A 17,705-nucleotide genomic window follows, 5' to 3' on the forward strand; every position below is an offset into this window, starting at 1 on the left:
AAGCTATAAAAAATGAGTCTCTTCCGATTTAGGTTTTTGGGGTTTTTTTTTTTTTTCAATTAGAAATGCCACCTTTGCAGGTCAAACATAGCCAGGTTTGGCTGGGCTGAGTGAATTGTGAAGGTAAGGACTCCTCTAAAGCAGCCGGAAGGAAGCTAACGCGCTCTGGAAAGCACTTGAAATGCATTGCTGTGTGTCACTGAGTCACATGGGTAGGGAACATGGCTTTCTTGGCTTACAGTGTTAAATTCTGATGTTTTAAAAGGAAAGCCAGATAAATAAATATTGAGTATTATCTCTCACCGTTTCAAAGGATCCTGCCTATATCTTTGAAGACAAGAGATGTTGGTGACCCCGAATACTGTTTCAGGAGTTTTGCTCCTACAGTATTTGAAAGGAAATATAAGCATTAGGCAAACATAATCACTAAGCCCTACTGGCTTCTTTAGTTGGAAGAGTCGTTTTATTCCTTGTTGTTTTGGTGTATGTGGGCCAGCCCTATTGTGTCCCATGGTAAACGGTGAGGATTTTGATTGGCTACCCTAACAAACGGAGCAACTGTTCGCCAACTTGCCTTTTCCTTTTTCTCAAATCCATAGAATTACATCAATTTTTCTATGTCATTCTCCAGAGCTCTTGATGTAATCAAAGTACACAATTATTATTTGTCAATTAAAAAGAAAATCTTCCTCATAAAGCAAACATCGTACAGAAAATTAACAGCATTGAGCTGAGAACGGAGTGCAAGCAGGAGCTGTCAGCATTCCCTCATTTCACCTTCCCTGAGGAGTCCTACTAAGATTCAGACAGATGCAAACAGAAGCAAACACAGCGTTGTGGCGGTGTGCTTTGAATCCCATACTGACTCAAATCTTTAGGTCATTGAACACCTTCCTCCTTTCAGAAAAAGTTTAAGTTCTTTGTTGTGTGTGTGTGTGTCTGTGTGTGTTTTCGACACAAGGTTTCTCTGTGCATTCTTGTCAAGCTGGTTTACCAAAGGAGTGTTCCAGACTGTTGCCAGGTGTTCTGCAATGCTAGGCTGCCCTCAAAAGAAACTCAGAAAGAACTTTTCATTTGGGCTCTTTGTGCACAGGGGACACGCACTGCAGGGACACAGGACAATGAAAGATAAAACTCACACAGTTAAGTAATTTAGAAACGAGACAGTATATCAAAACATCAGTTCCATGTCATTACCAAGACTGGCATATCTTACATTCTGTGAATTTGATTTTCCCAGAGGCTCTAAATGGAAGGTTAATGCTTTAAGTGTATGAAGCCAAACACATGGGCCAACAACATTCTGTGTTGTCCTTTGCCTGCCCCAAATTTCATCAGCCCGCTCTCCCCAGACAAAACCACAACATTTTGATTTGGGGAAAAATACAATAAAACGGATCTTTAAAAATGATCCCTAGTTAGCATGACTGAACTGGCCGGGGTCCAGCAGTGTGGAAGCACTTGCCATCTGCTGAGGGGCAGGTGTGGCTCCCACTGTTGGTCTGAGCTCTCCCTTCAGCTCGCTCTTTCTCAGTGCAGACGGAAGGTTCACATTTCCAGGATGCATTGATTCCTCCGCCTGCTTTTTTGATCATTTAATAAAACATGGGCCTCCTCCTACATTTATACACCCCTCAAAATGAGTGGTTACACCAACATATCTGGGAAGAGGGGCCGTTTTAAGTATACACGTTTCTGTTTTCATTTCCAGCTTCTAAGCAGTTAAATTATAAAGCAGTCTTCAAGGTTGTTTGTGCTGTGTAGGATCTCGGCTTTATTGGCATCAGTAACAGTTTCATTTCTCTGTCATCCCAATAGTAATCCGAAACAATGAAACACCTCCACCTGGCTCTAGATTGGAGCGGTGGGGGTGGGGGTGCGGGAGAGGTGGACACAAACTTGTGTGGAAGAGATTTGGTTCTTGTGTACATGTTGTGTATAAAAAGAAGACAGTGTATAATAAGCAGCAGCTTATCACTGTGTCTCCCATCTGACTTGCCAGCACGTAGGAAGTCTGTTTTGGTTTCAAAATGTACTTTACCCCATGGTTGCTGGCAGGGTACAATACTATTGACATCACTGTGTTTCAAATAGAAAATTAACAAGTAGCTACTGTTGTGATTGCAGATTGCTTTCCCAGTCCTTGTGAGAGAATGCTTTTTCCTTTGGACAGTAATACTTCTCAACCCCTTGGTACCATTAAATCAGCCAATGCGGGCTTGCCAGAAAAGGGATGAACACCAACAAAAAAAGGCTAAAGAATAGAAAACTGTTAATAAGGCAGAAATCTTTAATCTTTTTCCAAACTGATGTGAAAGATAATTAAAAAAAAATTCTCTCCCACCCAGGGCTAAGTTTTGACTGTAGTCCAGGCCCCGAGCTGATCTCCCCAGAGAGGAGTATCCTTTCCCGCCACCCAAATCCCTGGAGGGTTGCCAAAAGAAAATAAGCTATTTTGTATTTAGAACAAATTGCCACTGTTTTCTCCAGCAATGTAGCCCTATTTCCCAGACCTTGAAACCTGGAATACAGAAAGTTCTTGTGTGACTGGAGAAATATGCTGAATGAATGATGAAGCTAGTTTTTTGTTTTTGTTTAAAGGAAAGAAAAGGAAAAGAAAGCCAAAAACAACCCCAAAATCCTTATAAACAGATAAGAGGGGATGCGTGCATAGAAAGTAGACTTGGCTGGAAACCACGTGAGGGCCGCTTCTGTGGAGCCCTCTGGAGCTTCCTGGTTGGAGTTCCACTGAAGAGCATTTGCTTCTAGAACAAGATCTTAATGATTTTTTTTTTCCCAAGCGAGACAGGCTGTCTAAAGTGAAGCCTCGCAGGCATGGGGGTCACGTCTGTAAACTGAGCTGCTCCCTGATGGCAGAGAGGGTGAGTTTCAGGGCAGCATTGGCTGTTTTCCTTTAGAGATGAGTACAGAACATTAAAAAGAATAGAGTAACCATGTATGTGTTCTCCCCGCCTACCTTGTGAACCCTTGTAAAGATTAGATTATCTGGGCGTGACGACACACACCCACAGGCAGGTGGATCTCTGAGTTCGAGGCCAGCCTGGTTTGCATAGAGAATTCCAAGACAGCCAGTGCTATCGAACACAACATAACAAACAAAAGGCTGAAAAGGGGTCAGATTAAAGCTATCAGGTTTTATTATTGTTTTCTTCCTGCATCACCAAATACGAATTTCTAGGCTGTCCTCTTATGCCTGGGTTTCTGAATTATTTGTTTCCTGTTTTCTGCCTTCCTGCCGTTATAATGGCTACTGCTAGTTGGACTTAAACCTCTTTTAAACGTGTTTGTTTACGTCTTACCTGTTGAGTGCCTGGCGTGCACGAGTGTCTGTGCACCACATGTGTGCCTGGAGCCCGTGGAAAAGTGCTCTTCATGAGCCGTCTCTCCAGCCCTGGAACTTAAAATTTCAAAGTTAATGATTAATTTTCTACTTTCTAGAAGGTACAAAGTCAGAAACTTGAAATTGACCAAAAATAATGGACTTTAACAAATTTTAATTTCTAAATTTCATTTAACAATGCTGTGCTAGCCCATAATCATCATAAATACTTTGTTCAATGGTAAAGTTTTTAAAGTGTGTGTGTGTGTGTGTGTGTGTGTGTGTGTGTGTAAAGGAGGGAGAGGGAGAATGAATATGAATATATGAATGTGGGTGCCTATGGTAGTCAGAGGGGGACATTGGGTTCCCCTTGGAGCTGAGGTTACAGGCATCCATGAACTCCCCCATGTAGGTGCTGGTATCTGAACCCCTGGTCCTCTAATAGAGCAGTAAGCCCCCCCCCCCATTGCTGAGCACACCAGCCTGTCAGGAGAGCCATTCTTTTGTTTTCTTTCCAAGGCAGGGTTTCTCTGCCTCGACTGTCTGTCCTGACACTCACTCTAGACCAGGCTCACAGATCTGCCTGCCTCTGTCTCCTGAGTCCTGGGATTAAATGTGTGCACCACAGTGTGCGGCCATGAGTGCCATTCTTAAACCCTCCACTTTACTATTTAGTGAAAGAGACCGCAACCCTAATTAGGAGTTCAGCTGAAGCCTGTCAGTTTCTCATTTTCTGAGATCACACCATAATATATACTGCTGACTAGAATTGCAACAGATTCAGAATAATGCGGTGTCCAGGGTTCTGGCGTGCACAGATATTATCCTAGTATATGATTATACTGTTGAGAGACTCTCGAATTGATTATCAGATCAACTTTGGCAAGCCAGAGTGTTCCAGATGCATGTAAAAATAATTGTATTTCTTCTCCCTTCTATGTGCTCATTCTGTTGAATATTGGAAAAATTAAAATAATAAAGAGTACAAATTTAATCCCAACTAGAATATGATATGATTGGGGCTGGAAAGATGGCTTAGTGGTTAAGAGAACTTGCTGACCTTGCAGAGGACTGGTGTCTGATTTCCAGCGTTCTTGTGATCTACATGGTTTTTAACTCCAGACCCAGCGAATGCAGAGCCATCTTCTGGCCTCTGCGGGCGTTGCACACATAGTGGTGCACGTAAGGGCAGCATGCATAAGGGCAGCACACACACACAGGGTCTTCCTTTAAAAATACAACTATGTTGTATTTTTAAATAAATAGTATTAACAATCTGAAGGCATATGTAAGGAGGGTCGCATGAAGGACACAGTAGTGGGCTGAATTGGTAACAGTTGGCTAGGTGTGGTGGCACTCTTAAAACTGCAGTATTCAGGAGACGGTGGATCGAGAGGGGCCAGCCTGGTTTATATAGCAAGATTCCAAAGACAAAAGTGAGTGAAGTGCTCAGCATCCAGACCCTGGAGATAAGGGCGTTCTGTGGAATGGGCACAGGCAGAAGCAGTCTGGATGTGAATCATCTGTACGAGGGTGTGGATCATGGGATGTATGGCCGGGGAGGCGGGAAGCAGAGGGCAGAATTCCATCTTCAAAGGGGCAAAGATCACTCCAGGCAGCTTCACAGATCTTTCTAGAATGTAGCTCAGAGGTGTGACAGGGTGGGCAGCTGCTTACTGGGGGCCATTGTTTCTGACCCTCTGGCACTTGTTGTTCTTCCCACCTGAGAGTTGTAACATTGCAGCCTGCACAGAGTCTTTCTTGAAAAGAATACAAGTTTGTCACAATTAGTTGAGAACTCAGATGTCACTTCCTTTACATACAGATACACACTCACTCACACTCTCACACTCACACTGTCACACACTCTCTTACATGTTCACATGCTCTCACACTCACATATTCTCACTCACTCCCACATACACATTCACATATACACACGTACACACTCACACACTCACACAAACACTCACATACTCATGCACACACACACTCATATATACACACTCACTCATACACATATACACTCACACATACACACTCACACTCACACACACATTCTCTCACATATACTCACACACACACACTCACGCTCTCATACATATACACACTCATACACACACTCTCACACATATACACACTCACACTCACTCACATACACTCACACAGACTCTGTCACACATACACACTCTCACACATACACACTCACACTCACACACAAACACTCATTCTCTCACATATACTCACACATACACACACACTCACTCTCTCATACATATACACACTCATACACACTCATACACACATACTCTCACACATATACACACTCTCACTCTCACATACACTCACACAGACTCTGTCACACATACACTCACTTTCACACACTCACACTCTCACATATACACACTCCCACACACACTCTCACACATACACACTCTCACACACTCAGACACACACATACACACTCACATACACATAGACACCCTTTACCTTGTCTCTTTCTCATATCCTCTTGACCCTGCTCCCCTGCCCATTCTCGTCTATACTCCAAGTCTTGGGGATACATAATCTCAGCCATGAGTCAGAAAGGCCATCCTTAAGTCCAAAAACCCTACTTATCAGCTGGAACTGCTAGCAGTTTTCTGGAGGTCTTGAGATATTTAGTTTTCATTAATTAAACCTATTTTAATTGTATGTATGCGTGATTCCCCCTATGTGGGCATGTTCACGTAGATGCGGATACCCTGGAGTTCAAAGGTCAACATTAGGTCCCCGGAGCTCCTGTTACAGCGGTGGGGAGCAACGCAGCACGGTGCTAGAAATTGAACTCCGGTCCTCAGCAAGAGCATTTGCCCTCTAAGCCCCGAGGCATCTCTCCAGTGCCACAGCTTTTGTTTTATAAGCGCATTTTGTGTTATGTCTGTTTATTTGTATATAAAATATTTTTACAGATTAGTTTAAGGAAAATAATGACTTTTGAAAGACACCGTATCTAACCTCTCACTCTCTGAGACAAGTACCTCCAGGATGTACATTATCCTCCCCTCTGAACGTTAGATTTAGAGTGGTCTTTAAGGACTTCACAGTGGATATATTGGTGCCCTTAGTGTGTTGGGGGTAGGAGAACAGAAGAGTCATAAATTTGAGGCAAGCTTGGCTATATCGCAAGTCCCAGCGTACGTCGATGAGCCCTTTCCTGCCAGCACTGACATGTGTCAGGTGTGTGTGCCTGTGCCTACGACTTCACTACGACACTCATTCACGCTTCTGTGTGGTTACTTTACAACACTGACTGAGAAGACTGTGAAGTAAAAGTTGAAAGATATGAAGAGGGTCCCAGCCCCTCTGTGTTTATTTCTGTTGTCACCGAGCCCCATGGCTCCCAGAGTCAAGTCTCACAGTGGGAAAATTCCCCTTGCCAGGTTACTGCCGTGAGCTGCCGGGGAAGCACAGTTACCAGATACTAGTTGATAAGAGCAGCTTGTCTAGCTCCCTTGTTTGATAAACAGAACGAGGTGAACGGGATATGATCATATATGTTTTCATAAATAAAATTCATGAGCAGAAAGCCGTGTGCTTGATTTATCTGGATCCATTTCTAATGCCATGTTTTAAAGTAAGCAGACAGATTTTCGCCTATCTTTAGAGACTCTCAATACATTAAACTGCGTGGAAACTTGAGTGTATAGAATGTGTAGGGTAGCAGCTCACGGCTGTCATGTGCAGGAGCGCGGAGGGAGTGAGAACTGGCAGCTGGCCAGACTAGCTTGAAGAATGCGGCTCCTGGGAGAACTCCCAGCCTGTTGCGTAACAGCAGAGAGGAGAGGGCAAGCTTGTCCCTATCACTCCGCTTATTTTCCATTTTGATTTAGCTACTTGGCAAAGTCTTGGTGTCCCGGGGCGGGAGAATGAAGGGCCAGGCCTCCGAGGGCATCAGCCAGCACTGTTTGTGGGGCCAGGCGGGGCTGGACTTCTCATTGTTGGGCTGGGGGATCGGTTTCCAGAAGGACTTGAAAAGCACTGCCGTGGGAGCTTTGGTTTGGTTTCTACGCTTTTCTTTTTCTGAAAGGGAATTCTTCCCGCAACTGCATGTGCTCTTAGTTGATGCGTCTACCCTCCACAGCGCCCTGTTTTGTAGGAAGTGTCTTCCTTGCATGTTTTGTGATATCTGTTTGTCAGTGGAGCTCAGAGGGTTTCTTCAGGGAAAATGACCCCACCCGACCAACATAATGGCAGCACCACCTCCTCTTTCCCAGTTTGAAGATGTGGGCCATTTTGATAGGACTAGGAAGAGCTGTTGGCTAGGAATTGCTACTTGAAAGAGCTCATTTTAAGGTGGACTTGAAAGTGGCTTTGAGACTCAGAGTGCGTTTGTGTGTCTCCGTCCTTCAGCCTCATCTTAACAGGCGGGCGGGGTTTGCTTAGCGCTAGCCTCTTCCGCAGGATTTGTTTTCACGCTGACCTACCAGAGATGTTAACATATTATATTTGGAGCTAACCCAGTGTTACAGAGTATCCGTGTGTTAATAAAAGTTAAGTAACCGATAACCAGGAAGTTAACATTTAAAAAAAATTGCCAAGTCCAATTCCTTGACTTTAAAATGTGACGTGCGGGATCCTTATTCTGGGTATCAGTCCTTTGTAGAGACCTCGGAAAACGTCACTGTGTATTTGATCCTGTTTTCCTCAGTGAGTATGGATTTCAGATCAAACTAGACCTTTTGTGTCTCTTGTGGCCTGTGATTGGGCAACCCCCTAACAGGAGGTTTTTGAGCCACCGGTCACTAGAATGGAGGCAGGAAAAGACCAGATGGCAAAAGGCAGGCCAATCTGTGGTTACCAGCAGAGGCCTGGGGTGAAGGGGACAGAGGAGGTACAACAGCCACCCAGCTCTTCTAGGAAAGCAGGTGACTCGCCTCACACTGATAGTCAGGGTGCACCCGCCGCTCCTAGAAGGAAGTGGCATGTGCGTGCACGAGGAGTTTGGGACAGCACAGCCCTGTTGGTCAGCTGGCAGCTGCCACCAATCCTTTGCTGTGTTTCACTTTGAAACACAAAAACTGTAGGAAGTGATACTTAGCTTCCGCAGGGACACCTTAGTAAGTAAGGCGCCCTATTCACTGGTCATCATCCTTCATACAGAGACAGGCGTGTCCTCTGGGCGTGTGCTGCGCCTTGGAGTGTATTTATAATCACCCGCCTGAAGAAATGTTCACAGTGGCCGAGGAAAACCCCTTCCAGAATGTAATTTTGCCTTGCCTATCCATTTTGGGCATTAAACTTTTGACTTGGTTTATTAATAAATTTAAAAATTTATTAAGACCCTGAAACTGAACACGGTGCTTCCTTACAGAAGGGCACCTCAGCCTTTTCCTCCTGTGTGAGGGAAACCGAGGCATTGTTAACCTCACAGGTTTTGTTTCTGTGGGGTTTTGTTGCTTAGCTGTTTGCAGCCCTGGGCATTGAGCTAGGACCATGTGCATGGTCCGAGGTCATTTACCCTGGACTCCAGCCTGTAATCTCAAGTCAGATCCCCTTTTCCTCCTTTAATTACCCGGAAAGTCCTCGCTTCTTCAGAGACAGATTCAAGACCCTTAAATCTCTAAAGCCAAGTTTCACCTGCTTTTAAAGGTCTGCCACCTCCCCCTGCGGATGTCCCCACACCTGGATTGCTTGCTTGGTGTACGCCTAGTGGGACACTCGGGAATCGGGTTCCTTCAAAAATTTTAATTTTTAAAAATTTTTATTATTTATTTTTTGCTCTCCCCAACCAAAGAAATACCTAAAATAATTTGAGTACACAAAAGAGACATGGCAAATATATAACCGAATAATCTGAGAAAGAGGGAGAGCAAATAGTACCCTGTTTGCTATTTTCTCCTTTAAATTTTGACATGTGGGGAATCACACAGGACCTTGCTGGTTAAGCACTTACTACTGAGTTACATCCTCGGGTTTGTCATTTCGGTAAAGGTTTTAGCATGACAAAACAAAAACGTGACTTAGCCTAGTGAAAGACTGGTTTTAAAACCTAAAATGTTAAAAGATAATTTGCCGCATGGGCGAACTTTTGGAATTGAGTAATTCGAACAATATCGTCAGAGTGTTCCTCTGACATACTTCCTTAATTTTTCTGGTTGCTCTCTTTACTTCTGTAGAAGGCTGAATTCAGAGCAGAGCCTCTAATTTTTAAGAGAATGGCCGGCCTGTGTCTCACCCTTGAGCCATGTCTCCTGAGGAAAGTTGTTAGGCAGAAACCGAGGGGATCTAGTGTAGAAGATAAAGCCACCTCCCCCGTGTGTGTGGTCTGGGTGTTGATTCTGGTCTGCTTAGCAAGAGGGACCTGAGCAATGCAACTCCTCGGCTGAGAGAATTAGGTTTGGAGCGACCTTTAAATTGTTAAGTAGAGAGAAGTGCAGACGTCCCTTCATCCGCTTTAAGTATATGCAGTTGCAGCCTGGAGTCAAGTGTTAGACTTGAGAGGACAGGCTCAGAAAAGACTGGAAATTCTCTTCCGATCGTTCAATCACTGTGGCTGGGCCTGTGGATGCTGTAAGGCCCAGCCATCATCAGCCAAACCTCTGGCCTCGCTGCCCTTAATCACCCTTGCTTGTCAGTGACACAGCTGACCACTTGTCACCTTTCCTGCCCCTCTCTCAAACGCTACATTGGAGATTGTCACTTGACATCATTTGTTGTGTATTAAGACCCAGTGAGCTAATGAGACTATTCTAGTCCCGTTTGAGAGAAAGAGGGGGCCTTGCGTTACCCTGATACAGTTGAGACTGTTGTAGAAAGTTCAGTTACAGCCCCAAAGGAGTCCACATGCCGCACGCCACTGAACTGTTAATGCTTGGTAAAGCAGACTCAGACTGGAGACTACAATGTTTTAATGTCTCCGTTATACGCGTGGTCACAGCTGGAGAGCGCAAGTGCGCGAGGCTCTCTGGAAACATTTCTAGGAAAAAATGCCCTCTGGTTTTTCCAGAGAAGGGACTGTCAGAGAACTTAGGACTTTGAGTAATTCTGTCACCTGTTTTCCCTGTGCAGAACTTAGGCTAGGTCGTGAGAAGGGAAGAGAAAGGGAGAAAGTAACCAAGAGCAGTCTGCTCACAGCACAAGTGGAGGCCTTCGTGCCGTGCTGGATCAATGGAACTGTCGTTTTTAGAAGTACTGCGGTGTGTGAAGACCAGGAAGTGTTGAGGTCATTCTGCCTACTGCATAAACAGCATCCAAGCCTGTAGGATGGCTACAGTTACTGAACAGTGTGGGTGCATGTGTGTGCGCGTGTGTGCGCGCACGTGTAATTACAAGGTGGAAGGAGATAGGAACCTTGGTGTTTTCTATCTCCTCTGAGGTACAGTAACTGCACCCTCCTCCAGCCTGCGTTTTAGGCATTCGGCACCCCTTTCACTCTAACAGCACAGTGGGGAGCTTACGAAGGGGCCTAGAGAACAGATACACGATCTCTGACAGAGTTCCTGGGGGGATGACAAAGTGACTTGTGTCTGCAGGGCACAAAGCGGTGGAGCGGGAGGCCAGCACCGCTGTGTGCAGGTACTTTGAAGAGTTGGGAGTGAGATGGTTGTTGGCTAAGGGCTCAGAGTCGCTGTTGTTAGATCCTGTGTGTCTAGTGGATATCCAGGCTGTGCTGATGAGATGATTTCTTCCTCAGACGAGCTCACCTGCGCCTGTGTTTAGAACGCTTAAAAGTTCTGATCCCGCTGGGCCCAGACTGCACCAGGCACACAACACTTGGTTTGCTCAACAAAGCCAAAGCACACATCAAGGTGAGAATCTTCGCTCCCATCTTTGCAACGCTTCCTGTTTGTGTTGTGTCCAGCTCACTGGGCCGTCCTCTTTGCTAACTGCCCTCCCTGAAACCTTTGTAAAGTCTTGCCAGCCAATCCAATGGCGCAGCACAATGTGATAAATGAAAGTGTATTTTTGACGGCGTGGCCGTTTAGACCTGAGAATGCTAGGGAAATAAGTGACCTTTCTGATGCCCAGAAGGAAGGCAGTTGCGACCCCTTGTGGAGACACTGTCTTTTGGCTTTCTCTCTCAGTAATTTTCCATCAAATACCACACTGCAGGAGGTTTCTCTTTGTGGAGGTTACCTCACAGACGTTTATAGTTCATTTTGTTCAAGTAATGGAGCGCTCATACGCAAAAAAGACAACTGGTTTTATGCTAAATTTGGGGTTGGGGATTTAGCTCAGTGGTAGAGCGCTTGCCTAGCAAGCACAAGGCCCTGGGTTCAGTCCCCAGCTCCGAAAAAAAGAAAAAAAAAAAGTAAGTGCTTATCTGTGCTTATATATACAAGAGTACATACGTACCCACATATAAGTATGTATATGGGTATATACCCCCTTCATACTTTCTTTGCCAAAGAAAAATGCTAGGCAGAAGTTAGTTGTACTTTTTTAGACCGGACTACAGATGTAAATAAAATGTCTCCATTTCAGAAACTTGAAGAAGCCGAAAGGAAGAGCCAGCACCAGCTTGAGAACTTGGAACGAGAACAGAGATTTTTAAAGCGGCGACTGGAACAGCTGCAGGGTCCTCAGGAGATGGAGCGGATACGAATGGACAGCATTGGATCAACGATCTCCTCAGATCGCTCGGATTCAGAGCGAGGTAGGCAGCTCTGTTTCTAAGAAAATACCGGGTGTCTCTGAAAAGGGGTAGGGAGACTGCAGACACCGCGTCTGCTCTCGTTAACCAGGCTGTAGTGTTCTAGGTTCTGTTGCTTTGTGCGGGAGAGCAAAGCCAGTGCGGAGCACGAGTGGGCTCTGCCTGGCACACTCCTAGCTCCCAAATGTGGGCTTATGCCCCCTAAAATTCTCTGGCAGTGCCTTTGTGAACCACACTTTTTTCACATATTTATATACATATTTTCTATTTAGAAACAATTTTAAACTTACAGAAAAGTTTTGTTTAGAAAATGCCAAGTTATTAGGGGCTGGAGTGGAGCACTGACTTCTCTTCCAGAGGTCATGAGTTCAATTCTCAGCAAGCTCACAACCATCTGTGAGGGATCTGATGCCCTCTTCTGGTGTGAATGAAGACAGCTGCAGTGTCCTCACACACATAAAATAAACAGTAAATCTAAGAAAGGAAGGGAGGGAGGAAAAAAAGAAAATACGGAGTTCTTACCAGGCGAGAGACATGGTCTGAAGCTCCACTTGATGCCAGAGAATCTAAAGCAAACCCTTAAACCGCCTTTGCGGTTAACCTTCGTTACCGTTCGGAATTTGTAATGGATCGTAGAAACGCATCTGTGAGCTGTGACAGAGTGGGAGCACCAAACATTTGGATGCATAAACGTAAACTTTCTGTCTTTAACCTTATTTCTCCACAACCCAACCTCCTCTCGAAAGCAGCCCTGATTAATAAACAGCACTGGGAATTAGTTTTTGGTTTAATGTAAAACAGATGGTGTTAAACCACTTGGGTTGGGATTTAATATTAAGTACTAATTCCCAAATCGGCCCGGTGCTGTCAGTGGGAGGTCCAGACGGGCTGGCGTCGAAGGGTTTAGTAAACTTGCTCCCTAAATTAAGAGCCCCGGATTGCCCTCCGAGGAAGAGTCCCTGGATTGCCCTCCGAGGAAGAGTCCCTGGTCCCCGTAGGTCACTGATAGCTCCGCTGAGTGACCCTGACTCTTGCAAGTGCGCACACAGATTGTTGACGCTCCTTCCTTTCCTTTCCTCTTCCCTCGGCAGAGGAGATTGAAGTGGATGTGGAAAGCACAGAGTTCTCCCATGGAGAAGTGGACAACATCAGTACCACCAGCATCAGCGACATCGATGACCACAGCAGCCTGCAGAGTATTGGGAGTGACGAGGGCTACTCCAGTGCCAGTGTCAAACTCTCCTTCACGTCCTAGAACCCAGCATGACATAACAGTGCAGGGCGAAGTGCTCACTGGGCCAGTTCAATACCGTCTCTCAAATTGGGTTCATGACGCAGTCTCCTCTTTAAAACTAAAAACTATACTTGAACAAAAGGGTCAGAAGACCTGTATTTAAGCAAATACTTAAAAAGTGGGGTAGAGCCTCCCCGGTAGAACAAATACTCCTGTATTTGGAAAGAATACAGTTTCTAACAGCAGCAGAAATGTGTGTGGTTATCTTGAGTTGACGTGGTTGACTTAAGAGACAATGGAGACTCCATTCTCCTGTTGTAGTTTGCTCACTCCGTGTTGAGCAGACATTTAAGGATAGGGTTATGAACCCTTCCTGAGCTTCTTGGTCCTAGAAACAAAATCAAACTTAGAGTAAGGAGAAGACAGGATAATCAGGCATTAATCTTGGATAGCTAAAGAGCTATTAAAACTCAGCCTCTGTGTATCATGAAGCCTGTGGATGATCAATTCTTTTAAAAAATGAATTTTTAAAAAGCTCATATCGTGCTCTACAAAAGGAGAGACTCCCATGAAGCCTTTTGAACGAGATCATCATGCAGCTCAGCTTTCTGTTGGATTCCATGCTAAGCCAGCTAACCTTACCTGCATTGATAGCACTAGAGCAGGCAAGCACCCGCTCGCCACCCTTCGGCCACGTAGGGGCAGCCCATGCATGACAGCCTGAATCACAGGAGGAACAGCTCCGTGTGCGAGCCTCGGTGTCTGCGCGGATCTGAGGAGCTGTGCACGCAGTGTAGCAGGCCAAGGTCTGAGCCACCACAGCATTTTTATTTGAGATTTTGATAACTGTTTGTATGTGTTGAAAACCAAAATGACATCTTTTTAAAGCTTGTCCATAAGTAAACATAGATGTCTTTTATAGTGGAATAAAACACGTGGGGGAAATCATCTATTTTGATGCAGCATTTGATAATGATAAACACCTCACGCCTCACTCTTTTCAGTGCGCAGGACGGATGAGGTCTGGGCTGGGTAGACGAAGGCAATGCTGTTTTTGTTTTCTTTAGGACCATTCCCTTTTACCAGCTTTTAACCGTCTGATACCCGTGGTAGGCACACTATCCTAGTTAACATAGTTATGTTCCGCACTTGTCTCATTTAATGTAAAGATCTGCATTTTCTACAGGCAGTTTCCTCCCCACAATCCCACTGTGCAGGTGCTACTGTTGCTCTCACAAATACCTGCAGAAATGTTATCTTCTGGGTGAGACTTCCAGCCCGCACTCCGTGTCATGTGCTCCCTCCTTTCAAACTCGAAGGTTTCCCTCTGGGCCACTGCTTTGCTCCGGGAAGCCTTTCTGGATACCTTACCCCAAGCTGTTCGGACTTTGTATTCTTTAAATAATTTAACTACCCTTAATTACTTAAAAAAAAAAGCTTTATGATTTTCATAACTTATTGCCGATTTTAATGGGTTGTTAATTTCAGTCCTGTAGTTTTATTTTATGTTTAGATAGGGCTGGGCAAGGAGAAAGAAAATAAAAACAACCATATTCAGCAGTGCAGTCGAGTTGTGTGTTAATGTCAGAGCTTCCTTCTGGGAACAGCACGTCTCCGTACAGGAAACGCACCGTCTTGGTCACACATAAGGGCCCAGCACACTACCCAGTGCTCTTTGTGTGCCTGCAAAAAGTACTCCGTCCTTGCTTGGGCTGTCTGAGTGAAGTCCTTTGAAGTAGTTGTGAAACAGTGCATGCCTCCAGTTACTCTGGCTGTAACCTTCAGGTGCTGAGGAGAGAATGGAAAAACCCTCTGGTTTCCCTCAGTCACTCCCGGCCAGGTAAGATGTGCTCTGTGGCTTAGCTGTCTGAGCTTTCTCTGAAGTGTGTCTTTACCATGGAAAGGAAATGGAAGCCATTGTGTGGTTTCGTTATTCTCCCTTTTTAAGGGGTTGGGGAAGGTGCGGGGAGCTAGGGTTCAAGACAGGATTTCTCTCTAGCCCTAGCAGCCCTCAAACTCAATTTGTAGACCAGGCTGGCCTCGGACTCAAGAGATCCACTTGTCTCTGCCTCCTGAGTACTGGGATTAAAGGTGTGCACCACTACCGTCCAACTACAGCTTCTTCCTTTTCTCATGGTGTTAATTGACGTCATCTTGGCCCAGGACTGAAATTTGGAACATCATTCAGACAAACTCTATGCTGTCATTTTGTGTTTATACAGGATGATGGACTGCAAGCCTTCATTACAAACCTGCACATAACATTAACTAGATGTTCCAACACTACTCCTTCCCCAGTTTGCTCTTGGGGAAGGAGGACACACGGGTAGATTGTGTGGTTAAATATTAACTCTAAAAGACGGGTTGGCTTAAAGACTAGTTATGCAAGAAATAGAAATCAGATAAAAGATACCTGCTTGGCACCCTCTGTGGGTAAAATTTCTTGAGTGCCCTTACCTTCTAAATGTATTTTTGCCTTTATATCAGAAATTATAATAGCAGTATGAATTCAGCCACCATTCCTATTGTAAAATTTAACAATTATCTACCCTAGTTCAATACAACCTGACTAGTATTTTCCTGTGCTGACAACTGGTAACGGCTTTCAAGCATCACAAAGATGTCCTCTTGGGATTTCTTCAGCCACCGTAGGCAATGAAGCCCACCTGTTCCCACTGCCTTATTAAGGTATTCTATCTAATGCCTGTATTTTTGTTCTTTAAGATGGGCTGGCCTCAACGTTAGGGAAATGCCTGCCCCTACCTATGTTCTTGTATGAAGAGGTACAGGTTAATTCCCATACCTGTTTATATACCAAAGGAGCCTGACAAAGTCATTTTGATTCAGTCTCTGATCAGCAGAGGTAACGGCTGTAAAGGGAACTTTGTTATTTGTTTTGAACTACAAAAATTCTTAAAAGCTGAGAATTGAGGCAGAGCCCTTAACCTCAGGGCCATAAGGTTTCTTGGCTCATATATCCTGAGGAATGGTTCATCCTAAAATACTCAATTTTTCCCCTTGAAAGCCACTATCTTTCCCTTTTACCATTCCTATCTTAAAAAAACAAAAACAAACAAACAAACAAACAAAAAACCTCCCAAGATAAAACCAGACAAAATAAAACTTTCCATTTTACTCAGCCCCAACATGGGATAGAGCCTGGGGCAAATGACCTGTTTCTCCATTGAGCCCGTTTCCTACTACAGAGTTACTGATTTACTCAGTCTTGAAATGTAGAAAAGCTTAAATCAAGAAGAGGGGACTGTGTGCCCCTGCGTGCGGGTATGTGCATGTGTGTTTGTAAGCCAAACGTCTCTAGGCATCATTTTTTAGCTACCATCTATCCTTAAGACTGAGCCCCTCATTGGCCTGGAACTTAGCAAGTCGATCAGGCTCGTTAGCTAGCAAGCCCCAGGGATCCTCCAGTCTCCCCCTCCTTGGTGTTGGGATTTCAAACACACTTCACCCACACAGTATTGTTTACTTACGATGTCCTTGCATGTATGTCTGCATGTGTATGCCTGAGGCCAAAGGCCTTAGATTACGTGGAATCAGTTCCAGGCCACTTTGAACCACCATGAGGATGCTGGGACTTGAACTCCAGTCCTCCAGAAGAACATCCAATGTTCTTAACAGCTGAACCATCTTCTGTAACCTACTGGCTTGTTTTGTTTTTTCTTTTTTCTTTTTTTTAATATTCACTTGAGAAAGGGTCTCAGTGGCTGTCCTGGAATTTGCTATTGACTAGGGTGGCCCACAACTCAGAGATCCACCTGCCTCAGCTTCCCAGAGGCAGATTAAAGATATGTGCCACCCTGTCTGACTCCCTGGCTTTTAAACAAAACACAAAGAAACCAAAACATGAGGTTTAAAGCTGAACTTGGGACCCAGTACTTACAAGGGAAATAGTTTACCAAGTGAACCATCTTCCCAGCTAAACCCCCAGCCCTGAATCCCACTATTTTCTCCTATTTTCCTAATTTCAAACTATTTATTTGGGCTGTTTTACCAAAAAGTCCCATTTCTTAGATACGGGTTCATACACATAAAAACTTGGACTTGGATTTCCTTCAAATGATCCCCCTCAACCTCTAAATAGACGTGACTATGGACCTCACTTTGTCTTACTTAACTTTGGAAGATAAATTATCATTAATAGGTGGTAAGTGAGCACCTATTGTTTTGAAACCTAACCCAAGGCTGAGTATATTCTACAGTGATAACGACCACTAAATGTGCCTGGTTAATATTCAGTGATGTGTTCAACTACAGACCGGTCTTGGCCTATGCATCAGATCTGCCTGCCCTTCTTGCTTTTTTGTCTTGTGATGCTAGGGGTTGAAGCTAAAGCTGACCTAAGTGCCGTTAATGTTCTTCCCACCAATACACCAGTGCAGCTGTGCAGTTACAAGGATACCAGATGACTTGACTTGGTTGTTTACCCTTCTCAGCCATGACTTAACACTTTTACAAACATCGCCAACTGGACTGGTTAA

At 44.7% G+C, this 17,705-nt stretch overlaps 1 protein-coding gene across 3 annotated transcripts in view; it reads left to right on the forward strand.

Annotated features, from left to right (window-relative positions):
- The window catches only part of Mxi1 (MAX interactor 1, dimerization protein), a 59,764-nt gene extending 44,990 nt beyond the window's left edge, over positions 1-14,774 (forward strand). For all 3 annotated transcript variants that reach the window (XM_006231604.1, NM_013160.2, XM_006231606.2), the window contains exons 4-6: positions 11,016-11,130; positions 11,807-11,978; positions 13,067-14,774. In XM_006231604.1, the coding sequence (XP_006231666.1) occupies positions 11,016-11,130; positions 11,807-11,978; positions 13,067-13,230 (451 nt within the window). In that variant the 3' untranslated portion in view covers positions 13,231-14,774. The remainder of the gene's footprint in view (positions 1-11,015; positions 11,131-11,806; positions 11,979-13,066) is intronic.
- Positions 14,775-17,705: the final 2,931 nt, after the last annotated feature.

Source organism: Rattus norvegicus, chromosome 1, assembly GCF_036323735.1.
Source record: "Rattus norvegicus strain BN/NHsdMcwi chromosome 1, GRCr8, whole genome shotgun sequence".
Taxonomy (NCBI): Eukaryota; Metazoa; Chordata; class Mammalia; order Rodentia; family Muridae; genus Rattus; species Rattus norvegicus.